At 36.5% G+C, this 26,348-nt stretch overlaps 1 protein-coding gene across 1 annotated transcript in view; it reads left to right on the top strand.

Annotated features, from left to right (window-relative positions):
* Window positions 1-19,634, top strand: part of FAT4 (FAT atypical cadherin 4) — a 174,415-nt gene extending 154,781 nt beyond the window's left edge. The window contains exons 12-17 of the mRNA XM_038564709.1: window positions 3,348-3,433; window positions 4,633-4,812; window positions 7,261-7,385; window positions 9,221-9,438; window positions 13,889-14,150; window positions 16,451-19,634. Coding sequence (XP_038420637.1) covers window positions 3,348-3,433; window positions 4,633-4,812; window positions 7,261-7,385; window positions 9,221-9,438; window positions 13,889-14,150; window positions 16,451-18,315 — 2,736 coding nt within the window. The 3' untranslated portion in view covers window positions 18,316-19,634. The remainder of the gene's footprint in view (window positions 1-3,347; window positions 3,434-4,632; window positions 4,813-7,260; window positions 7,386-9,220; window positions 9,439-13,888; window positions 14,151-16,450) is intronic.
* The last annotated feature ends 6,714 nt before the right edge of the window (window positions 19,635-26,348 follow it).

Below are 26,348 nucleotides of genomic sequence, written 5' to 3'. Positions count from 1 at the left end.
TCGATATTTGAAAAATTCATTTAAAAAATCTACTTGAAAAGTACTCATTTGGAGTCTTGATTTGATAATAAGGTGGCTTTGTTTATTGAAAAGGGGTTGAGCAGAAAATAAACATTTAGTTTATAAATAGGCATAACATCTCCCTTTTGGTATTATTGGAAAGATTAATATAAATCATATCCAAAATCTTATATATTTGATATTAAGTAGGTGCTTGGTAAATGTTAGTTGTCTTGAGTTTCCTACACTGCCCCCCCATTCAGCCTTTTAAGGTTAAAAGAAAATGTTTTACTACTTAATCTCAATAAAGTTTTAATTATGAGTAGTGCCTAAAAAGTCACACTGACTTCAGTGAATCTTAATAGGGATATAACAAACAAAACTTGGAAATAATAATTTTTTAGATTGGTAATAAGTCAATATGCTCATTTCTGCCTAAGATTTTTTTAAACCAGCTTGATACCAAACTTGTACGCTCAGGGGAAGACCTCTAGGAAAATACTGAGTTAGAAGATTCCAATTTTCCTGATTATCAATTTACCTCAGCATTACTGATTCCCACAGAATTAGAACAAACATGTGAATCTGGTACCCATATCACATATCAGACTCCATGAGCCATAATGATTTCCTAATACTGATAGCACCCTAATGGGGCATAGCAGGTAGCACCTCACCTCAACTCTCCAAGCAGATGCGAGATAAACATATCGCTAAGATACTGTCAACAGACTTTTATGTGGAATAGACGATTTTATCTGATAACCTCCCAGGTCCCTTTAAATTTCATGAACATTTGATTCTATGGAACTAGCTTTTGGGAGCAAGAGGGAGAGCAAAGAAAGAGGTACTGTGTGTATGCCAAAAGGGCTAGAGAAAAAATTCTTTCAGTTGATTTGTAATATGTGGCCATAGTCATCAAGTTTTAAATAATACCAAATGTGGAAAAAAATACCTTTGTCATTAGTACTTCAGTCAGAGGAAAAAAATGTCTTCCTATTTTAGAAAACATCCAAAATAAGGCCCCTACTGGATTTTGAATCTGTCATTTTCTGCAGTTCAAAGGGATTTTGTTAGAAACTGGCAAAATCATTAACTTCTCAGCTTTGAATCATTGAATAGACAGGATAGAAACATCTCAATTTACAGCAGTACTGGTAGAAAAATTCAATGGTAAGAGAAAGAGCATTTAACTCTGGGGATTAAATTGCACAAGCTGCTATTCAAATAAAACTTCCCCTCCACTATTCTTTGTGCTGTATCATGAAGCTTTGAGAAAATAAGAAAAACATATTAACTTTTAAGATTGACCGAAATATGAGGCCATTATGTAAGATGTTTTTTTTTTCTCTCCTAGTTGAAGCATTCATAAATATCTATGTGATATTCTCTAGCTTGTGATAGCTTTAGGGGTCTCTAGAATGGAGGGATACTTTGCATAGTATCCAGAGAGAGATGTGTTAACACCTTGTGTTAGAAGAAAAGGGAATTGTGCTTATGTCAAATAGTCAGCATAAGTGATACAAATTGTATCACAGAAACCCCTAATGCTTTTGAGAATGAATGTCACTCAATCATTATAGAACACTGAAAAAATTTACCTATTGAAAGAGTTAAGTAAGTTGGGCGTGAAATCTTGACATAGGATTGGAAGTGTAAATGTTTCCTAAAAATGTTAGTATTTATTATTTCCTTGAGAAGGTGGCCAGAAAAAGATTTACATGGCTCATGAGAATCTATTGTATGGCATTTATAATCAGTTCTAATAATTAACTGGTAGAAATATTTTTGAAAATTTTAGCCAGTAATATTTGATGCACGAAAACTATAAATAGACCCCATTCTTTATTTTTGAAATGTGTGATGTTTAAGATACACTTTTACATATCTCCCATCCAGCTATAAATTTTTATGGACAATCTCTAAAAATAATATACACTATTGATAAACATTGGATGTTAAGGAAATGAATCATTTCCTTATAATTCAGGAGGGCAGAAAACTTGATACCTTCACAAGTAAGTCAGGTGTAACGTGAGTCAACTCGTTTAACCTCCCTGAGCCACTGCTGACATTTCCTTTGCTTTTGTTACAATGAACCTCAAATGGTAACCATTCTTATAAATTAATCCTTGCATAGTATTTATATTTTTATTATATAGTGGACAAAGTTGGATTAGCCCCATACTGTGCCATTCAAGCAAATTTAAGTAGGACCCTTTACTGTTGCCTTGGGAGAAACTACCTTAGTTCTCCTGTACTTCTGGATTTGGAGTTAGGCATCCTCCTGTGATTTACAGGCCATGTTCTGATATACTAACTATATTGTGAATATCATCCTTATCATTTCACCAACTAAAATTTGCAAAGTTTTGTTAATTGCAGAATTTTACTGCAGTTTGGGGAATGAAGGAGGGGCATCACAATAGTATTCAGAGCACAGAATAATTTGAATATGCAACAGGTGGGTCTTAAACCAGACCACAACCATCTCTCGTGGCCATTACTCAATATGTAGAACTCTGACTTCATATTCTTGGACCTTGTGACTATAATTTGACGACTCCATTTATTGATTAAATAGAGTATTCGTATGTTCTAGTAAACAGAAGAGTTTTGTCTTAGGGTATGCATCCCTTGGAATGCAAAACCAGTTACAGTTAGCTGCGATTTAAATATTATTGGGTAGTTTCTACTGTATCGCAATAGACAATAATGCATTCTAATAATAAGATTCTTTTTTTTAAGTAAAGATTCTTATCCTAAGTGGAATGGGGCATCTAACTGACTTGTTTACTTTTGTTTACTTCTTTTCATTATCTCAAACTTTAGTACAGTATAATAATTTTCGTAGATTGCTGTGATACTATTTACACTATGCTCTGGAGATATTTTTGTAAATATGGCTAAAATATTATTGGAATAAGACTTCTGGAATCAGAAATCTAATGTCTTTTTTCTTGTTAGAATAGGTGGATACTACCTTAAACATGTTTCTTGAGATTGTAACCCCAGGAAATGTCCCGTATATCCCATAAGCTTCTGGTATGATATTGTAAGCGACATTAGTAGCATTTATAATTTTTAATTTATAAAACAAGGGGGGTGGAGAAGATTTTTCAAAGTGTCTTCCCACCTCTTACATGTAATGATTTTGCAATTTTAGACACGTAAAGTAGTGCCCAAATTTTGATATTACAGTTGTATTATGTCACAATATACTAAGTCAAAATGTTATCACAATTTAAAGTCAGGTGCATGTAGAAACAAATACTGGGCAGTGTTGGCTGAAAAGAACAAAGGGACAGCAGACCCCAAGATCAATGTTTCCCTCTCCTGCTTTATAGGCAGCTTCCTTAACTGTGGACTCTTGTTCTGAGAACCAAGAACCTGGGTATTGCACTGTCAGTAACGTGGCAGTTTCAGATGACTGGTGAGTAAAATTATGAGTTTGATCTTTATTATCAACTGACATTAAAAAGGAAATTATACAAGGGTGCCTGGGTGATTCAGTGAATTGAGCGTCTGACTTCTGATCTCAGCTCAGGTCTGGATCTCAGGGTCATGAGTTCGAGCCTTGTGTTAGGCTCCACACTGAGCATGGAGCTTATTTTTTTTTAATTTCTATTTATTTATGATAGTCACACAGAGAGAGAGAGGCAGAGACACAGGCAGAGACACAGGAAGAGGGAGAAGCAGGCTCCATGCACTGGGAGCCCGACGTGGGATTCGATCCCGGGTCTCCAGGATCGCGCCCTGGGCCAAAGGCAGGCGCTAAACCGCTGCTCCACCCACGGATCCCTTATTTTTTAAAAAAAGGAAATTATACATTTAAAGATAATTTTATTATGTTAAAGTGTTATGAAAGTTTATAGTAGTCTATCCTCTCCAAAAGAATTTTCATGCTGTAAAATAAGAAATTAATAATTTCTGTACAGAATATGTAAAAATGGTGTGAAATGAAGTAGTAGAGATGAGGATAAAGCTAGAGGAAGGAAAGAGTGACATAGCCTATACTGTTTGAGATGATTCATGAAATCATTGCATGTGACCTGGGTCCTGCGAGGTTAGGCTAAGGACCCCACTCCTTAAATACCTCCTCTGAAAATTATATGCAACAATTATCCACAGATATTTTTTCAATGGTGCCTCAAGCTGAAACAGCATTATGCCATCTAAAACATAAATGATTTTAATAGAAATAGCAACAGAGAAAAAGAACTATTGACACATCACCCAGGATCTTAATTAAATTATTGGCATTACTATCATCTTGTAGTGGAGAAAAAATATAAACTAACATTAATATTAGAGTTGTCACTATTTCTACTGCACTGTTTCTCCTTTCTGAGAGTATGCTTCCTCTTGCTAATTCAACATTGTTTTATACATCCCATTTGACTAACTGAAAATGTCATTTCCATAAGTTATATTATTTTTCATACCTTGAAAACCTAATAATTCTGTAAAAATCTGTTAGAGGATATGCATCAATAGGTAATATTTTCCATTCAAATTTGCCATGCTATAACACATGCCAGAAAAAGTTATGTTCACTCTTTTTAAAACTAAACATTCTACTGAAATCTATCATGTTGGAACTAATATACTTATCTTTGCTTTCTTATGTAGGACTCTTGATGTTCAGCCAAATCGAGTCACAGTTGGAGGTATCAGATCGCTAGAACCGATCCTTCAGAGGAGAGGACATGTGGAAAGCCATGATTTTGTCGGGTGTATAATGGAATTTGCAGTCAATGGAAGGCCTCTGGAACCCAGCCAAGCTTTGGCAGCACAAGGCATCCTAGATCAGTATGGCAATTCTATTTTTTACTATTTTAAAGAAAAAATGCACAAAATTTACATAATTGAGCATCTAAAGATGAGATTCTTATGCCCAAAGCCCTAAAAGCATCAAAAGTGTTTACACTGCTTTGAATTATAAATATTTATTTATAGTTGTGAAATTTTGTTTGGCATAAAATGTGATTTTAGTTAGAAAGTTAGCTCTTACTTTCTGGAGTCTGAGAAAAATATATGTGTGCACGTATGCTTGTATATACTTCACATTACCTTAAGAAGTTATTGGGAAGATTATAATGATTTAAGTAGGGTAAATCACACAGAAAAGAACCTGGCACATAATAATATATAAATGTCAGTGCTGATGCATGCAAAAAACTATTTGATATTAAATAGTTTTACATACAACCTATATATTTTCAAAAACTCGATACATCTTTAACAACCAATAATTTGATTGACATAAAACATTTTATTTTCCTATCTATTAGTTAGGTTCCCAGCATTGATTTAGGAATTGTGAAAATAACATTGAAGCTTGTTCCTCCACATTTGCCCATGCATGCATCCATCCTATAGCATACCTTGTATCCCATTAATATGATTGAACTACTTTCATTCCCACAAAGACCAGTCCCTTTTTATGTAATAGATCCAATCCCCCAAAACCCTCTAAAAACACCTTTCCTGCTAACTCGTCAGTGTCTCTTTCCTCATTTCAATCCATGCTGTTATTTCTCCCATTTTTTAAAAAAAGACTTCATTCCATTTTTCTCCCTGGCTACCATATTCTCTCTTTTTGAAAAATTGTTCTATCTTTGTCAATGTGATCAATACCCTTTGCATTGCTAAAAACAATGGTCAGTTTTTATCTTATTTGAACTTTGATATTCATCACTCCCTCGCACTAAAAATACTCTATTAGTTTGTCCACCAGCACATGGTACACTCCCAGTTTTCTACTCTGACTCTTTTTCTCATATGCTTGACCTCTTCTCTTGTATATCTATATTCATTATTTAAACCATGTGTTAATTGTTGAAACCATGTGTTGTAGTCCTTGGTTTTAAGTACTGTGTCTAAAACTGGTGACTCTCAAATGGTTATCTTCTACTTGGCCTCTTCTCTGAACTTTAGACCCTGATACCCCACCGCCTACTCAATGTCTCACCTGTCTTTCTGACAAATATCTCAGACTGAAGTTTATTTTATTTAATTTTATTTTTTAAAAGATTTTATGTATTCATTTATGAGACACACACACACACACACACACACACACACACAGAGGGAGAGAGAGGCAGAGACATAGGCAGAGGGAGAAGCAGGCTCCCTGCAGGGAGCCGATGCAGGACTAGATCCCTAGACCTGGGATCACGCCCTGAGCCAAAGGCAGATGCTCAATCGCTGAGCCACCCAGGCATCCCACAGACTGAAGTTTAAAATGGAACCTCTGGTCTTCCTTCCTGACTCCTTCCAACTCTACTTCTTCCACAGTTTTCCCTATCTTAGATACTGATAACTCAAGCCACCCACCTGTTCAGTCAACACATTGACTCCTTTGACCCCTCTCTTTCTGACATACCTCACATCCAATCCACAGCGAACAGAATGACAGTGAAAAACAGATGTCAGTTCTAACTTTAACTCAGAAGGCCTTCATGATATAGCCTTTTTCTTAATTTTGTCACCATATTTCCATATACTTCTTTTTCTTGTTCACTCTGCTTCAACTGCATTGGGACTCTATAGGTACATTTATACTTCAAGATTTTACTTGCTGTTTCCTCTGCCTGGAATGATCTTCTACCACATATGCTTTGCTCTCTCAATTTGTTTAGGTCTTTACAAAGGTGGGTCCTTCACTGATGAATCTAGAGGACCAGCAACACCATCCCCTCCCCCCAAAAGCTCCCGATACTCTTTTGTCTATCTTAATTTTCCTGTAGAACTTTTTTCATTCTAACATCCTACTCGTTTACCTAATTTTTGTTTTCTTTTGTTTTTTGACTGCCTCCTCCACAGGAAAAGGAAATACTTCATGAACATATGGATTTTTTCATCACTTTACCCTCATGCTTAGAATAATATAATTGGCATATAGTAAGCATTCAGTAAGCATCAGTTGAATGAGTTGTCTGAAGGAGGAGATGTCATATTAACCAAAGATGTCCTGCTCAAATAAGAATTAATTTCAAGAGGAAATTATCACCTCTTTTTCTGTGTTGTGCAAGATGTCATTTTGTTTAATTTTCTCCTTTACCAAAGAGGCAGAACATGTGTCACAGGACAGCTCCCTACTTCAATTAGGTGCTCCAGATGTAGTTGTAACTTGAGTTTCAAAGAAGTGAGTGCATGAAACTAAGCAAGCTAATAAAACTTTACATCTAATTTAAACAAATTCCCCGCCACACTTTATTTTGTGCCTTATGAGTCTTCGTTGTGATTTCATTTTAGATGTCCTAGACTAGAAGGTGCTTGTACTCATAGTCCCTGCCAACATGGAGGCACATGTACGGACTACTGGTCATGGCAGCAGTGTCATTGCAAAGAAGGACTAACTGGGAAATACTGTGAAAAATGTATGCAAGCTGTTTTATCTTCCACTGGAAATTATAATAATCGTGAAAAGTATAAATATATGCACTCAAATATATAATTGTATTCAAGAATTGTTTTCTTTCTAAATGTTGAAAATGTTAAATGGTAATAACTGGTAGAATATAGTGACATTTTCTACTTGTTTTTTTTTTTAACTTGAAGAAGAGTGGTATTCTTTTAGACTTATTTACTGAATTTTTAAACCATTTTCTTATTGATTTAGTAAAACTACTTTATAGGAATATTAGATGATTTACAAGGTTGAGGGCTATACCATATTTTGGCTTAATATTATCTGCCTTTAGGGAATATTTATCCAGTAAATATTTTGTATGTGGTAGAGAAGTATAAATACTAAATGACTGAAAACTGAGTTCAAACATCATATAATGGCAGTATGACCTATTATAATTAAGGGTGATACTTGAATTTTATTTTTTTTGAAGAATTTATTCATTTATTTTGAGAGAGAGAGAGAGAGAGAGAAGGGAGGGGGAGAGGCAGAAGTAGAGAGAGAATCTCAAGCAGATTCCTATTAAGCACAGAGCCCATCACAGAACTTGATCTCATGACTCTAAGGTCATGACCTGAGCCGAAATCAAGAATTGGATGCTCAACCAACTAAGCCACCCAGATGCTCCAGTCCTTGAATTTTAATAGACAATTATTGGAATTGGTTTTGAGTCTTTTTAAAATATTTTTATTTGTTATTTGCTTTTAAATGCCAATACTATTTTTAATAAGATGTTAGCGATGTTCAAGCCATCATTAAAATATGGCATTCTCTAATTGTAAGCTGGGCATCCCACTAACACTAATGGTTTCTTCTATAAAATTTGCTTTATTTTCAAATATGTGATTACTACTTAAATCATTGCCATTATTTGACTACTTCTTAAGAAGTTTTGATTATATTAAAGTATGAGAATGAATAGAACATCATGATCACATTAAAGATATAGTGTAAGCCAAAAAATCTTACTAGCAGAAGATATAATTATGTTTAAGTTTTAGGACAAAATCAAAACATAAAAAAAATTTGGTGTCAATATTTTTCTGTAGTAGTGAGTATTTGGTAAGTAGGAACTCAATTACATCTGGAATATGAAATGGCTCATTGGCTTGAGAAATGCCTGAGGTCCTTTTTTTAAATTGAGATATAGCTCACATACTATAAAATTTACCTTTATAAAGTATACTATTCAATGCTGAGGCCCTTTTGAGTTCAGTTGCTTTATGTTCTTTCTTTAGCTATATTCACTTTCACTAAAACTTCTGAAGTTCAGTAGTGTGAACATTTTATCACATTATGATGAATTATAATTATACATGACAATTACATATAATGATCAGATGATTATTACTACCAACAGTTACTACAAATATAAAAATTCATGCACATCTTTGTCTGAATTTGTAACGTGCTAGAAGCTTAAGATTATAAATCACTTAGCTATGAAAATGTACATTCATTCATGAATTTTGGAAACAGGAAAACTTATTATAAACACATTTTTCAATTCCATATTTTTAACAGGTGGTATCTCTATAGGCATTCAGGATTTATATCATATATCAAATATATTAACGAATATTTCCCAAATGATTAATGCTTCTGAATTGGACTTAAGCATTTGAAATTAACTTATGCAATATTTCACAAGTGGAAATAATTTTTTTCAAGGGGAGGATTGGGGAACATTGATTCCAAAAACCTGATATCTTGTTATCCTTTTTATAATCCTTGTCACTTCTAAAAACTTTTTAAGAAGCCTAATGGATGCATTCATTTTTCTCTTTCTTCATTGGCTTTCAGCTATTACTCCTGACACTGCCTTATCATTAGAAGGCAAAGGGCGCTTGGATTACCACATGAGTCAGAATGAGAAGCGGGAATATTTGTTAAAACAGAGCATACGAGGTGCCATGTTGGAGCCTTTTGGTGTGAACAGTCTGGAAATAAAATTCAGAACAAGAAGCGAGAATGGCATTTTAATCCATATCCAAGAAAGCAGCAATTACACTACTGTGAAGGTAAGATAAAAGCTAATGGTGACTTCATTTGATTAGACCGCCTGCTGTGTCATGGTTTAAATCACTTCGCCCATAATTTCTGTCCTTTTCTTTACAACCCATTAGAGTTCCGACTAATGCTGGGCACTATTCCAATATCATCTATCTTAACTATTCCCCAGGCATTGGCCAGAGTAACAAAGATCTGAATGGTTTGGTTTCTAAACACTTTTGTCTTGGTTTAGAGTAAAGACCACTGCTAGGTAGGCCAGCACAGAAAGAATTTGTTGCAATCTATTTTGTCAAATAAAAATTTATATTGCTTTTATTTCTCTACTTTTAAACAAACTAAAACAAAAAGATGTGTCTAAAATTAAAAAAAATTATCCAAAAATTACTCCAAACATTGATATGTCTGTATTAATTGGTGAGATTAGAATAAGGAAAAACATTTTTAAATTATCTGGCTTGATTCTGGAACATACAGCCAATTCACTAATTTCACAGGGGTTAGCCTGTGAAATTAAGTATCTTTGGAATTACTGTAAGTTAAATTACAGCTGAGTCTAAATAAATTATTTTTAAATATTCTTTTCATGAGAACAATGTATCAATTTATCACAAGGCTTTTACATAATATTTTAACTAAACTGGTGAATAATTTCCTTACCTATGAATTTTCCTTCAGCTCTTGGTTTTCTGAATTTCTAAGAGTTAAGTCTGCTTTCTTTCCCACAAATAAGACCTCATCTTTTAAATTATCAGTTTCTTTTAGTTTAGTTATCTTGGCTGATTTCTATTAATATCACTTTGCTATTATAATTCTACTCATAATTTTCATATGAATTTTGGTAAATTCTGAAGGACATAAACCCAGATTTCATGTATTATTTGCACCTATAAATCAGTATTTTAAAAATTACTAAAAGCTGAGTTCATGAAGACAAACAGCACTGTACATACAAAATCACTAGGTTTAATTCACATATAACACTAAAAATAAAAATGGACATTCACTTCTCAAGTTCAGCCTCTTTATTCATAAAATTTCTCTGCATCCAAGTCAACTCTGGTTGTTATGTCGCAGGCACAAATCTTTAATAAGCACTATGAAAAAATCTTCCCCAAATTCTCACAATCATCCTAGCTCGGTCATTCTCAACTGGGGTTGATGTTTACCCCTCCCTCGTCCCCAGACCCAGGGGACATTTGGCAATTTTTTTTTTTTACTTGATGAAATATTTTATTAAAATGCTAAAACTTTTTTTTATTCTTTTTCAATCTGGAGGCATTTCTTATTGTCTCAGTGAGGAAGGGGATTATTAGCATCTAGTAGGTAGAGGTCAGGCATATCACTAAATATCCTACATTGCACAATACTGCACCTCACCACAAAGAATTACCTAGTCCAAAATGTCAAGAGTAATGAGGTTGAAAAAACCCACTCTAATCCAGTATGGAGAACATCTTCAGGTTATAACTCTACCTCCATTATTGAAACAAAGAGTCCAGTTCAGAATTAATAAAGCTACTGTAAAACAAAGCACATATGTCACTATATTATATTATTATTTGATGTTTATAATTTTTACTAGAAAGTTTATCAGAACCAAAGAAAGTAATGAAGTACAAAAAGAAGTAAACTTTCACGGGCTACAAGAAACACTTTTTGTATGCGTTGAGAGGCTTTGACATTGAGGTCTGCGCATTATCTGTTAAGCTGCTTCCAAGTCCTCATGCCATTTAAATGACCTATGAAATATTTCTGTACATTATCTCGTTAAGCCAAGAGATACAAAATACAATGTGGTTGAAGAAATCAGGGACTGAATTTTTTTTTTTTTCTTAAGGAAGAAGCTGAATGTCAGGATCCATTTTTGTCACCATAAAATCTTTCATTTCCAACAGGACAGCAGCATGCAACTTCTCCAGATTTTCTTATTTTGGTAGCAAGCACTTAGAGATTTTTTTTTCCTGAAGGAAAAGTAAATGCTAATGAATAAAAATAATGACTAATGCAGACCAAAATGCACATTTCTTTTGTATGAATATTTTGAAAAGCAGCTTTTTAGAGATTAAGGGTCTTGGCAGGTAAAATAAGTAGATTAAAAAAACAGTGAATAAGGAGAACAAAATAGACAGGAAGAGAATGGCTGTTGTAAGTAAGCAGGCAAGTTTTTTGGATGACAGGAATACGATCTACTTACACAGGCTAGGAAGCTAGTCAGAAGGGACTGTTACTTTTCATTTAGCTTATCATTGACTAAGGCCCCTGGTTTTCCTCTTTCTTTCTTCTGGCTCACTTTCTGACAGCATCTTTCTCTTGTTCTCTTTTTCTTTCTTTCTTTCTTTCTTTCTTTCTTTCTTTCTTTCTTTCTTTCTTTCTTTCTTTTTTTTCTTTTCTTTCTTTCTTTCCTTTCTTCCTTTCTTTTTTCTTTCTTTCTTTCTTTCTTTCTTTCTTTCTTTCTTTCTTTCTTTCTTTCTTTCTTTCTGTCTTTCTTTCTTCATTCTTTGCATCAAGCCATCTTTCCCTTCTCCCTCTCTCTTACACACACAAAGGCAGCTAGATGATATATTTGAAAATAAGAAAAAAACAGTTGAGTAAATGGGCTTTCAAGTGGTTTGAGGGGAGAGTGGCAAGAGTGGGTAGCAATAGCAATGTGAGGAGAAAAGAGAATGTGGAGAATAGATAGGGTCTGTTAAGATAAAAAAGAAATTAGGTAGAGATAATTTTAGACAGAAAAACAGAAGGAAGCACCCTTGTGTCTAATTGTGTTGATGGTATAAAGTGTTTCACAAATCTCCCTTCTTTCAGGGCATGTTGTAGATCTCCATATTTGGAGTTTTGTGATCATGTCAGATGATGGGCTTTATTTCTGTTCCAAATCAATTCTATCGTCTTGGCATATAGTTTTTTTGTTTGTTTGTTTTTTTCTGTTGAGTGAAGCTAAGTGCATTCTACAGAGTTGGTATGAGGGATTCCGAGCTCTAGATTAAAAAGTAATTAAATAAATAAATATATGGGTAAATTAAACTAAGCAAAAAAATTGCATAAAAATGAGCATGTTGTTTTCAAAGTTAAGGATACAAGAGCCACGTAGAGTATTACTGGGGAGAAGCAAAACATTAGAAATGTTACAATGGGAACTTGTGTTCTCATTCACCAAACCCCATGGTGTATTCTAAAGACTCTCTTAGAACTGATCAAATAAAAGGATGCCAGGGACTGATCAGGTAGGAGGGAAATGCAAAGCTGGGAAAAGGCTCTTCCCAAGGCTTCTTTCCAGAAGGACTCTGGCTCTAACCAAAGAGGGGTTGCTGTTTTTACTGTATATTTCATGAGATCTTGCCCATTTGATGAAATGTTATTATCATTTAACCACAACTTTCTTTTCTTTTCCCATCTGAGTTTGGTACTGAAATATATTATTATCTAGAGAGACTGTTTTAATAAAATATTACAATATAAATAACGTATGTAAATGTGTTAGGCATATTTTCCACAAAGCAAAATTGAGCTGATTTTTAGTTCTACCAGATGTGTTTGTTGCATGTAGAAATAGCATTTGATCTGAGTGACAAAATAACTGATCCATCCTTTCATCCCTGTCATTCGATACACAGTGCCACTTCATCCCCCAGCCCAGGCACCGGCTCTGTCTGGCAGCATGATGGGATTATGCTCTCTGAACCAAATGTTCATCTTGCCTCATAAATTATTTCATTTTCTTAAGTACTTAGAATACTGGAAACTTGGTAGCTGGAAACTGGAGCAGGAGCATCCTGTTACCCAATGTTCTACTGGGCAAAGTAAAAGAAACTAAATACCCCTTAGATAAATTATAAAAGGCAGCCAAAGTGAAGACTTGCCCAGACACCTCATTATTAAGAATTCACTCATTGTTCATCATAGTTTTCATCTCATAAATGATATAAACAATAGGCATGCTTTCTTCTAAATTTCCAGCGCGGTACAGATAAAATAATGTCTTATTTCTATTTTCCCCACTCTGCTTCATTTTTACCTAAGCATTGACGTTTCTTTTTGCAAGTACTTTTAGCATTTTTTTTTGACTATGGTGGGCCATTTACTAAAGTGACATTTTTTTTTTACACTTACCATTGTGATTAAATGATAATTATAAAAAGGTATACTTTACTTATCTTAAAATGGGTTTTCACTCCATTATTATCTCAATTGTGTTCCGGAAAATGATTGTATGCATCTTGAAAAATTACATATGAATATAATACATCTTGAAAACTATTGAAACCATTGACTGTGAAAGTATATGTCACCTAAATTTGTAGAAGCAGGCTGGGTAAGTATACTCTGATATAGCCAGAGTCCTCAGCTAGTCTATTGGCTTTAAATTGATCAATATTTGAAGGTTTCATTTCATTTTTATTCTGTTTTTTTTTTCAAGCACATCATAATTTAATTGTACACTATTTTTAATACATTTTACAGATTAAAAATGGCAAAGTCCATTTTACATCGGATGCAGGAATTGCTGGGAAAGTGGAGAGAAATATTCCTGAAGTGTATGTTGCAGATGGCCACTGGCATACTTTTCTAATTGGAAAAAATGGAACAGCCACAGTACTGTCCATAGACAGATTATATAACAGAGATATCATCCACCCTACCCAGGATTTTGGTGGCCTCGATGTGCTCACTATATCTCTTGGAGGAATTCCACCTAACCAAGCTCATCGAGATTCTCAAACAGGTAATTGCTTGTGTTGAGCAAAGAAAAGGTAAGATTGTTCCTATAAAAGTAGCTGGACTTCTGATCATCATACCTATCTTTAGAAAGTCTATAACAAATTATTGGTCGTCACTTACTTTAGCCATTTGCATTTGTTCTACCAAGTTCATAATTCGGCCCACAGCACTTCCCTCATACACCGAATATTTTTTAATCCATTCATTCACTTATTCATTTGTTCATTCACGTGACACATTTTTGCTGAGCTCCTCCTTGGCACTGGGAGTAAAATGGTGGACTAAAGAAATGGCTGCTCTCCTCATATGACACATGGCCAAGTAGGGAAGACAAACATCAATGAAACTGTTACATGCATAAATATGTTATTATAGACCTTGATAAATGATGTGAAGAAGGAATATAGAATTCTATGAGATTTTAAAAAGGGAGAAAGGGAAACTTCCCTGAGAAATTGTCATTGGTACTTTTGTCGGAATTATGAAAATGAAGATGGGAGAGTATGAAAGCTTAATTTATATTGATAGGAACTGAACAAAAAGTAGATTAAGTTAAGATCACAGAACCTGGCCTACTGGCATACTGGAGATTGATTTCACAGGTAAAGGATGAAGTTGGAGAATGAAGCAGGGCCTTCTAGACCATGTTGCATTTTTGGTCTTACTCTCAGGACAATGGGAAGTCACTAAAAATGTATTTTAGGAACATCAAGATTAGATATGCAGTGATATTAAGTATCTTTCAGGTTACAACATGGAGAATGCATTGGAAGAGGACAGGAATTGCATAAATTAGCTGGGATGATACTGCTGTGATCTAGGCAAGGTATTCTGTGAGTTTTAACTAGTGTGGTGGCAGAGGAGTTAGGAAGAAGTGGATAAGGAAGAAATACCTTAGGAATTAAAATAAACCAAACTGTTGATGATTTTGGTGAAATTCAGGAAGGTTTCTGACTTGTCAACTAGAAGATGGGCAATGCCAATGAAAGAGGAAACTGCAGAGCAGTGCAGAAAGAAGGTGTCTGTAGAAAATATCAAGATGGTGGTTTGGGACATTTGGGGCTTGGAACACCTCTGTGAAAAATTTTTGGATAGATAGACTATAATCGGGAGTGGAAACCATCTGGAAATACATATTAGGAGCTAGCCAAGTCAAGCAAGTAACTGAGGTACTAGGCATGGATGTGATGACCTAACATGAGGGTGTAAAGTAAAAAGAAAGCCTAGAGCCTTAGCTTAAGCAACTCTAGGAGCCAGTGGTTGTTTAGAGGAAAATGGAACATAAAAGGGACTAAGTCATAGAAAGAAAATCTGGAGAGCAGGAACAAAAGCAGATGTTACAGAAGCTCATGGAAAAAGAGTGTATCAGGGATGGAAATATCACTATAGTGGAAGGATACCAGGAAAATTGAAAAAGGCGGGGGAGAGTAATAGACTTGAGTCATGAAAGCAAAAGTTCAAGTCATCAGTTATTCTTATATACTAGCTTACTTTAGAATACGGATGATAGTCCATTTGGCTGTTGTAAGAACCAAACCATGTAAATCATACTCTTTTGTTAGTGTTAAAATAGATTCTTGGGCTCTGGGACAGGCACATTAGCTATACTAACACATTCAAGTCCAACAAAGAGTCTCTCAACTTTGAAAAAATAATAATAGTTATTACCCCCTAAGGAGCCATTTTAAATTTTTTTCTCCCTAAATTTTGCCATTCCCACCTCACGAAATGTTTACGCCATCATCATACTCGGCATCCACCCTCTAGAGGACCACAGAGCTTGTCATAGCTTTTTCTTTGGCTCTCCAGGAGCCTAGGGTCAACTCCTTGGGAGCAATATCACTTCCACAGAGAATGCATGATCTGATGATTCAAGCTATTAACCTATTCTTTGTTGTTGTTGTTCTTTTCATTGTTGTTCTTTGTAAGTATTTTTTTTTAACAAATTCTATTTCTGTGTATGCAATTCTTGGTATGTAGACTATAAAAATAAGACAAGTAAGGTAATTAAATAAATAGAAAAAGAGGGAGAGAAAGAAAAGCCAGCCTGTCTGAGTCATTCGTAAAGCTTCAGAAAGAGCTCCGTCTGAGCAATCCTCTCCATACGTATGGTCATCATGGAAATCTTACACATCGTAGGTTACGTTGTAAGATGCACAGAGGTACCGTCTTTGGACTGGGCGATGGCTCTGAGACTGTGGTTTCTAAACTCTCATGACATGATGGTCATGAGAGTCTGCTAGTGCCGGGTTGCAAGTCTCAGTTTTCTCTAAAATGCCTCGCTGCTCCTTCTGCCCGCTGCAGGTTTTGATGGCTGCATCGCTTCTATGCTGTATGGTGGAGAAAGTCTTCCCTTCAGTGGGAAGCATAGCTTGGCCTCCATCTCCAAGACGGATCCCTCAGTGAAGATTGGCTGTCGTGGCCCGAACATCTGTGCCAGCAACCCCTGCTGGGGTGACTTACTGTGCATTAATCAGTGGTATGCCTACAAGTGCGTTCCTCCTGGAGACTGCGCCTCCCACCCGTGCCAGAACGGTGGCAGCTGCGAGCCAGGCCTGCACGCCGGCTTCACGTGTAGCTGCCCGGAGTCCCACACTGGGAGGACGTGTGAGACGGTGGTGGCCTGTCTTGGTGTCCTCTGTCCTCAGGGGAGAGTGTGCAAGGCCGGGAGTCCTGGTGGGCACGTCTGTGTTCTGAGTCAGGGTCCCGAAGAGATCTCCCTGCCTTTGTGGGCTGTGCCTGCCATCGTGGGCAGCTGCGCCACGGTCCTGGCCCTCCTGGTCCTGAGCCTGATTCTGTGCAACCAGTGCAGAGGGAAGAAGACCAAAAACCCCAAAGAGGAGAAGAAGCCGAAGGAGAAGAAGAAGAAAGGAAGTGAGAACGTGGCTTTCGATGACCCGGACAACATCCCCCCCTACGGGGATGACATGACAGTGAGGAAGCAGCCTGAGGGGAACCCTAAACCGGATATCATCGAGCGGGAAAATCCCTACCTCATCTACGATGAGACTGATATTCCCCACAGCTCAGAAACCATCCCCAGTGCCCCCCTGGCTTCCCCGGAGCAAGAGATAGAGCACTACGACATCGACAACGCCAGCAGCATCGCCCCCTCGGACGCAGACATCATCCAGCACTACAAGCAGTTCCGCAGCCACACCCCCAAGTTCTCCATCCAGAGGCACAGTCCCCTAGGCTTTGCGAGGCAATCCCCCATGCCCTTAGGAGCGAGCAGTTTGACTTACCAGCCTTCATACAGTCAGGGTTTGAGAACCAGCTCCCTGAGCCACTCCGCTGGCCCTACTCCCAACCCGCTGTCTCGCCACAGCCCGGCCCCATTCTCGAAGTCCTCTACGTTCTATAGGAACAGCCCAGCCAGGGAATTGCATCTACCTATAAGAGATGGAAATACTTTGGAAATGCATGGTGATGCCTGCCAACCTGGCATTTTCAACTATGCCACGAGGCTGGGAAGGAGAAGTAAGAGTCCTCAGGCCATGACCTCTCATGGTTCGAGACCGGGGAGTCGCTTAAAGCAGCCAATTGGACAGATCCCTCTGGAATCTTCTCCTCCGGTGGGACTGTCGATCGAAGAGGTGGAGAGGCTGAACACCCCTCGCCCTAGAAACCCAAGTATCTGCAGCGCAGATCATGGAAGGTCTTCTTCAGAAGAGGACTGCAGAAGGCCATTGTCCAGAACAAGGAACCCCGCGGATGGCATCCCAGCTCCAGAATCTTCTTCTGATAGTGACTCACATGAGTCTTTCACTTGCTCAGAGATGGAATATGACAGGGAAAAGCCGATGGTATATACTTCCAGGATGCCCAAATTGTCTCAAGTCAATGAATCTGATGCAGATGACGAAGATAATTATGGAGCCAGACTGAAGCCTAGAAGATACCATGGCCGAAGGGCTGAGGGAGGACCTGTGGGCACACAGGCAGCAGCACCGGGGGGTGCTGACAACACACTGCCCTTGAAGCTTGGGCAGCAAGCAGGGAATTTCAACTGGGACAACCTTTTGAACTGGGGTCCTGGCTTTGGCCATTATGTAGATGTTTTTAAAGATTTGGCATCTCTCCCAGAAAAAGCAGCAGCAAATGAAGAAGGCAAGAGTGGGACGACGAAGCCGGTCCCCAAAGATGGGGAAGCAGAGCAGTATGTGTGAACTTTACGTACTGGCATTATATGCGTAGAAAACAAGGGACACTCAGACCATTTTAAGGTTGCCGACTAGGGTGGGTTCCATTTGCAAAACAGGCCAGTAGGGACTGGTGTTGGAGGGAAACTTTAAAAAATAATAACCACAATGCTGCTGAAACAGACTCAACACAAGTCTTTAATTTAAATATGCTTGGTTGAATTTATTTTCCTGCATGCTTCGTATTTTGTAACTAGTTATGTGGCATGCAGCGTTTGGAAAGTTTTTTCTTATTTACCAATGTTTGATTTGTGATTTTTTAAAATTAATACCGTTGCCATTGCAGAAACGAATTTGTGCTTTCACAGTGGGGTATGTGTATCGTTTCCATTGTATTATCAGTGTTGTTTTGCATCGCCAGATCCTTGAGGTTTAACCAGCCCTTGTAAAGTGTAGAAAGAGCCCTCCTATCCTTGAACGAAAGACTAAGTATTAACACTTTTCAGAATTATAGATTGCATATTTGATGTTGCTCAGAAATGTCTGATATTTGAGTAAGTTTTACATGACAGTGGGTACTAAAGTTAAGTCATTTTGTTCAGCACTTTAGAACTTTCCTACAAAATTGTGTTAAAACTTCTGATTTCTTTTTCTTTTTGTAAACCATTGAGGTCTTCTGACCTTCATCAGGCTTCCACTAGGAACAAAATGACTGCATATTATTCTTAGAACACTGCTACCTTCCTACTGTGGAATGATGTTCTCAGCAGCGCTTCTCAGAGACACTTTTAGAAGTTATTTATTGAAAAATGTTCTATGCTTTTAAATTTTTAAAGAATCGACCTGAAGAAAGCCTATGATTGGACTTAGTTTTCAACTGTTTAACATTTACCCCAAGTACCCAGTTTTTATAATTTATATAAGGTCAAATTTCGACTCTTCTTTCTTTCTGCCATTTTGTAGATCATTTTTTAATACCGTGTAAAAACTTTTTTTTACACCTAAGCTGTGTTTTTGATACTGATATTTTCCTATGCTGAAAAGTTTTCTTACTTTCAGGGAAGGTAAGAAAATACTTTTTTTACATTTGTTACTTATGTAACATTCATATTTTTCACATTTTGATATTTGTAACATACTGTATGCTTTCTACTTGTAAATGCCAACAATAGAATTAAAATATTTATTTAAAATACTTTGCATTCATAGTGTGACGTTAAATTTTCATCTCTCTATACTCTTCTACACCCAACATGAATAATCTCTACTTGTCAATAGACAAGTTGAAATATGAATGGGCGACATCATTTTCTTTAAAAAAAAAAAAAAACCTGAGTGTGGATAATTGCCAGAACAGATATTTTAAGGTCACTAGTACATTCCTACCTGTCAGAGTTCTTGAAATCCCCTAGGGCATAATGAGTCTAGACGAGATTGTGTCTTTGGGGATTAACTTTGTTATGAACCTGGTTTAAGCCTTCAGGCAATAAATGTTTGGAAGTTCCCAGCAGAGTATGTTCACTGAAGTCCAGCTTTAGACCAGGCTTATAGTTGTAGGAACAGCAATGAATTAAACCTAATTATGGAAAAATGTCTGGGTCTCATTTTCTCCAAGGACCCAGCCGAAATGTTCTAAGTCGGATGGTGGGTAGGAAGAATGACAGTGAAGTCTCTGCTACACATACCTGTCTAATTTATTGATCACTCTGCTGCATAAATTCTAAACACATTTTACATGCTATCCTAGCCAAGCCAAATCTCTATTTTCAAGTAGTCACCCAAGAGTGGGACAGTTCAGAAGAGACTAGTCCAGAACAAGATCCATTTGTGTATAAAAACTTACATCTGAAATAATAGGATTTCTACAAATCGCCTCATAATTTCAGAACTTTTTGTAAATAAATATCTGGCCTATAATATTTATTCAAAATATCATCTTCTAACATTGGCTGTGCCATACTGAATAGGGATTTTAATAATATGTAAGTTTTTGGTACATAAAATATGTAAACGTTTTTAGTAAATACAATATTTTTAAATTAATACCAACAGATTGAGATACATACCAGAATTATTTTGTCATTTAATAATTATGAGATTTTTTTGTTTCGGAAAAAGAAATAAAATGTGCGTCTAATCTAAAGTGTAACATTCCTACAGTATAATTTAGAGACCAAGTGTAACACACTAATCTAATTTTCTTTTTTTTTTTTTGTCACCTGTGATGAGCCAACATGTCTTAGTATTTCCCTATGAATTTTAGTATTATGAATGTATGTGCCAAATATGGGAACATGCTGATTGCTTTGCATAACTCAAAACAGAATACTTTTTTTTTTTTTCTCAAAATCTCTGAAGCAGCTCAAGATGTCTTCAAGGATATAAATTCTGTAATTGAGAACAGAGCTAAAAGTAAAAAATGATAACCATGATTATGGCTAAGGGTTAAGAGGGCCAAAGCTGATGCCAAGATTCTGTATTCTAATTCTCTAAGAATTCTCTCTAAGAGAGAATTATTATCTCCTTGATTAATCAATCCCAGTTTAGGAATAAGATAGGAATTTTATAAGAAAATTTCTCGCCTTTGGTTCTTCTTGGAAATTTCTCCATTGAAGCAAGAACAATACTTGTAGCAAAACAAATCAGAAATGTTTGAATGTAGGTCTCACTTCAAATGGAGATTAACACTTAATTTACTGAAATAAAGAAGTGACCAGGCATGCACTACGGTGGAAGTGGAGGCAGGATTATAGGCCGATGGACAAGGTAACACTTTCCAAAATTAACTGTGAGCAGTGACCTGCATGTTCACATTTAAAACTATGACCTCAGAATTTTAATTCAGTCGCTGCTATAGGGTTTATTGGATTGCCTGGCATGCAGAATCACTCTGGGGCTTTCTTTCCAATGCACACTGAGATGACTGAGTGAGCAGGCCTTCAGGGGCAGCATGTGACCATGCCCACACAAGATCCACAGGTATAGGGTAGCAACATGGCCCAGGTCTCTGATCACTTAGTTCTTGTTCTTGTTGTTGCTGTTGTATCTAAGGTTGTTTCTGGAAATTTCTAAATTGGCTGCTATTATCAGTGGTTCATTCAGGTAAATTAACATCATTGTAAGGAATGAAGAGCAAATTGGAAAATGGAGCACAACTTCTCTCTTACATTGCTGCCATCACAATGTTTACCAACACCAAGATGGTGAGAAATATAAGTGGCCTAAGCTTTTGAGAATTATGCCCCTTATGTTACTTACCATGGGAAATAAATCACCGTGCAACTTTATTACTTTCAAACACTCCATCTAAGAATAAAGCACCATTTCATGAACATGCATTTTTATTTATTTGAATTCACCATTATGGTAAAATTATTCTGTAAAAGGTGAAAATGACTTCAAAATTTTGAATCAAAAACTCAGCCGTGCACTTTTCCCCATACTTTATTTTATGTCATGGATATAATTCTAAAAGGACTAGCATTTCAAAAGGACAAAATTTAACTTTCTCCTGGGAAAAATAATATTAGAGATGAAAGATATTGTAGCTACATTTATTAGCTTTCAGTGTGAAATAAAATATTAAAATCTGTAATTAATCTAGTAAATACTCCTTAAAAAAATTTTGAGTGAAATGTCACATCGTTAATAATGTATATGGTTACTACTACTGAGCCAAGCCAGTTTGTCAGTCCAAAAGTTATAAGCTAATGTTATACATGAATTCAGTATTTTCATTTAATGTTAATGTGGGAAAGGCATTAGGTTCTAATAAATGTTGTTGAGAACAAATAAATGCTAATAATCCAATCTTAACATCATCTGCGTATCTCTGACAATCATTGCAAATAAATATATTCTGGACTAATGACCATGAAGTACAATATTCTCTTTCAACAGAGAAATAGACTGAGATATAAAGGTCAGTGTCTTGGGTAAGTCCATTTAATTGCAAACAGTAATTAGTGAGCTTTACATGCCAGGCAGTCTTTAAATCGTGGGATAAAATAGTGAAGAAAACAGAAAAAGCACCTCCCTTGATGGAACCCTACATACTAGTAAAGAAGACAATCAATATGTAATTGCAATAATAATTATGTTGTATGAAACCTAATGGAAACAATTGCCAGCAAGCCAGCTAAAGAGTGGAAGGGCTACATATTGATTGGGGAATGTGTATGCTATGGTCAAGGAAGACCTTTCTGGAAAGATGACATTTGAGCAGAAAGCTGAATGAGGCAGAAGAGCAAGCCATGAACTCTCATGGATAATGCTGCTGTAGACAGGGCAGTAGCATGAAGAAGCCCAGAGTAGGAGAACATTCCATGTTAGAGAACCCACCAGAGAGTGAAGGGTCAGATCTTTGTCTACACATCAGCAAAGACTGCACCACAAGAATCCTAGGGATGAATGGTAAAAAGTAGGAATAATAATTCAGATCAGGCCAGAAAGAATTACTGTTGAAGCAAATCTTCATGTATATGTACTAATTGGCAAAATAAGAGCATCTCTACATGCAAGGTAAATCCTGAGAATGTTGATATGCACTCACTCTGCGCTGGTGTCTAAGATCCAGAAGACAAAAGGAGAGATGTGTGTAATTGAGGTAAATGTCCATACTAACATTGATGGATTCACGCTATCCTCGATGACCAATCCAAGCCTCTAGGCATATTCACAGGAAGCATGTTAAGATGTATGAAAATAAGGCAGTATGTTTCTTTATTGCTGAGACATTAATATATCCAAAGTATCAGATATCTACTGGTTAGAAAGTTGCAGAATTTTTTATTTTAAAGATCAACTTGGGGATGCCTGGATGCCTCAGCGGTAGAGTGTCTGCCTTCCCCCCAGGGCATTAGCCTGGGATTGGGGGTTGAGTCCCATGACGGGCTCCCTGCATGGAGCCTGCTTCTCCCTCTGCCTGTGTTTCTGCCTTTCTCTCTGCATCTCTCATGAATAAATAAATAAATAAATAAACCTTTAAAAATTTAAAAAAAAATAAAGATCAACTCATATTTTTATGAAGTGGATCATTTGCAAGAAAAAAAAGTTTTCAAAAGAATGAGATTTATATTGGTGAGGGGAGTGGTGGTGAACAAAATATCTCTAAGACACAATGATAAATCTATGTCTGAATTCAAGGTAACTAAGGCTTGTGCAAGTGTCTCTCACTGAGTTTGTGATAAGTGAAGATAACCTCCATCTTTGCAATGCTAATAAACCGCTTTTAAATCCAAGTGAATTGTGGTGAGCTAGGATTAAGACTTAAAGGCATACTTTTGGCATTTACCATAAAAACGCTTGGAGGAAGTCTTTTTATGTACTGTACAGTGTGCATATGTCAGACTCATAATTATGTTAGGATTCATATAGGCAGTTCTGACAAATGTGACATCATATAGGTAACCTAAGGACTCTTTGCACATAGTAATGGAACGTTTAGCGTTAAGCAAATGATGGACTCTTCAAATCCCCATACAATGTGTGATATATTCAAGGTAGATACACTGAAAACATTTGTGATAGAGTCTCCATACCTGAGGGTATATAATTAAAATAAAAAGACCCATACAATGCTTAAAAACACACTACATAAAGGCAGGTAATTTCCAAGTGACCCATCTGGGTGCTTCCAATTTTATTAGTTTATGAATCAATTTACCAAACCCCAAATCAGATTGTGAACTATGAAGTATAGTCATCACAGTACTCTGGCAGAAAGTTAAGATCTTAATCTGTGTACCATTTTAGCCAAAATACAATAACCAACAATGTACTAAGTTCTTTGGCAATGTCACTGAGTTCCGTATTTCAAATTGAAACCATATTGTGTATGTGGTACAGAGCTGATCAAAATAAGATTCCATTTTGCTAGAGAAATCTATTCACTCAAGTCATCTTTTCCTTACTCTATTTACACAGTCTTAGGCCAGGATACTGCCAAAATCAGAGTTCCCATACTTGACTTTGATGTCTAAAGTAATACGTCTAGGGAAAGATCTCTTTAAAAAGCAATATGAGTAAGACAATGAGGGCAGCATAACCTATCCCAGAAATGGGTTAATTATTTTTTAAAGATTTTATTTATTTATTCATGACAGGAAGAGAGAGAGGCAGAGACATAGGCAGAGGGAGAAGCAGGCTCCATGCAGGGAGCCCGATGTGGGACTCACCCCTGGGACTCTGGGATCACGCCCTGAGCCAAAGGCAGTTGCTCAACTGCTGAACCACCCAGGCATCTTGGGTTAATTCTCTTGCAGTTATTTATCTGAAGGAAAGAAAGTTATCATGTATTAAATCTGTGGTAATTCTAGTCGGAAAGTCAGATAGTGAAATGGACTCTTCATGGGAAACTGATACAGTTGAGAAATGGATAAAAAAGAAAATGGAAAAAAAGAACCTGCCCTCTTTTGCTTTGACAGAACTGTCATCAAGATACTTCAGTCCCGGTGCCTGGGTCACTCCGTTGGTTGAACGTCTGACTCTTGTTTCCACTCAGGTCATGGTCTTGGGGTCATGAGATGGAACCCTGCTTTGGCTCTGTGCTGTGTGTAGAGCCTGCTTGAGATACTCTCCCTCTGCCCCTCCCCACCATGCACATGTGCTCTCTCTCTCTCTGTAACATAAATAAATAAATCTTAAAAAAAAAAAAAAAAAAAGAAACCTGAGTTGTCAATAATCTGGTATACAATAGGAAACCATTAGTGTCTTGAAAGTATTTCTTCTAATCCATGTGAAAATCTTATGACAGCAGGTGCTGCATACAGTGATATGTGGCTCTGGAAAGTGAATCAAAACCAGAATTTCTTTTTCTTTTAAATTTTAGACAGTGAGTATATAATAGTGTTCTCTGATAGAGGATGGTTTGGGCTTTCAGTATTACAGTGTAGAAAATAAGTACATTTGCATTTGTAATCTTCTCAATTTATACAACTTCAGATGAACGATGAAATGAGTCCAAGAAATGCTCAACAGATTCTAAAGTGGCAAAGTCAATTATCTTCAATTTATAGGGAGCTTTCAGTCCAAATTAAGGCACCATCCCTGGCCACTCTGCATTTAATGCACTTATAAATAGATATTTACAAATTAAAGGCACAACTATTCCCTACGAGTTAGCCCATGAGTGAGTGTTGGTAATACATACGGTTTTTAATTTGAGCACTGAGTCAAGTACTGGGAAGACCTAAGTGAATAAGATGATTTTGTCTTCAAGAAACACGAGCAGCGAGCCCGGGTTGCTCAGTTGGTTAAGAGTCTGCCTCCTGTTCAGGTCATAATCCCAGGGTCCTGGGACTGAGCCCAGTGTCCTGCTCCCTGCTCAGCGGAAAGTCTGCTTCTCCTTCTCCTTCTGCCCCTCCCTCTGCTTGTGCTCTCTCTCTGTCAAATAAATAAGATCTTAAAAAAAAAAAAAAAAAAAAAAAGGAAAGAAACTTGGGAATGTCATTGACTAACCTCTCCCTTTTCCAAAACTCATACAAATTTGCATAGCTTTGTTTTCAGAGGATAAGTTCCATATTGCCAAAGAAATTTCTATCTGTATTCATGTGTGTCCCATGTGTAGTCTCCTGGACATTCACTAGACTCAGTAACGTCCTGACCTTTGACAATCTACTGTATCTTCAAGAGTAACAAACTAAGAGGTTTAGTGACTTTTAAAGAAAATTGTAGGCAAGTTACTAATATTTTTCAGTAGTTCCTACATTGTCTATTTAGGTTAGACTTAGTATCCCTGGTTTTCAAAGCTATTGCCCTGAACTATTATCAACTTTTTTCTATCATATGCTACTTGTTTTGAAACTCATTCATTTGATTTCAGGATTATACTTTTTCACAAAATTTGGTGTCATCCCCAGTGAAAAGTATGTGGGGTTATTCAGATCCAATAATATTGGATATTGAAATTATTTTAAAAAATTAGTATATGAACAAGATTTGTTTAAAAAGGAAATAAATCAGTAAACCCAACAATGTAGATGTGGTATCTTATGAGTACCACTCTTTGATATCACCTAGAGACACATATTTATACATAGCCAAACACAGCAAATTGGGAT

The sequence above is a fragment of the Canis lupus genome, chromosome 19 (genome assembly GCF_011100685.1).
Source record: "Canis lupus familiaris isolate Mischka breed German Shepherd chromosome 19, alternate assembly UU_Cfam_GSD_1.0, whole genome shotgun sequence".
NCBI lineage: Eukaryota > Metazoa > Chordata > Mammalia > Carnivora > Canidae > Canis > Canis lupus.
Note: the sequence above shows the minus strand (reverse complement) of the source record. Positions and strands in the feature narration are given on the sequence as shown.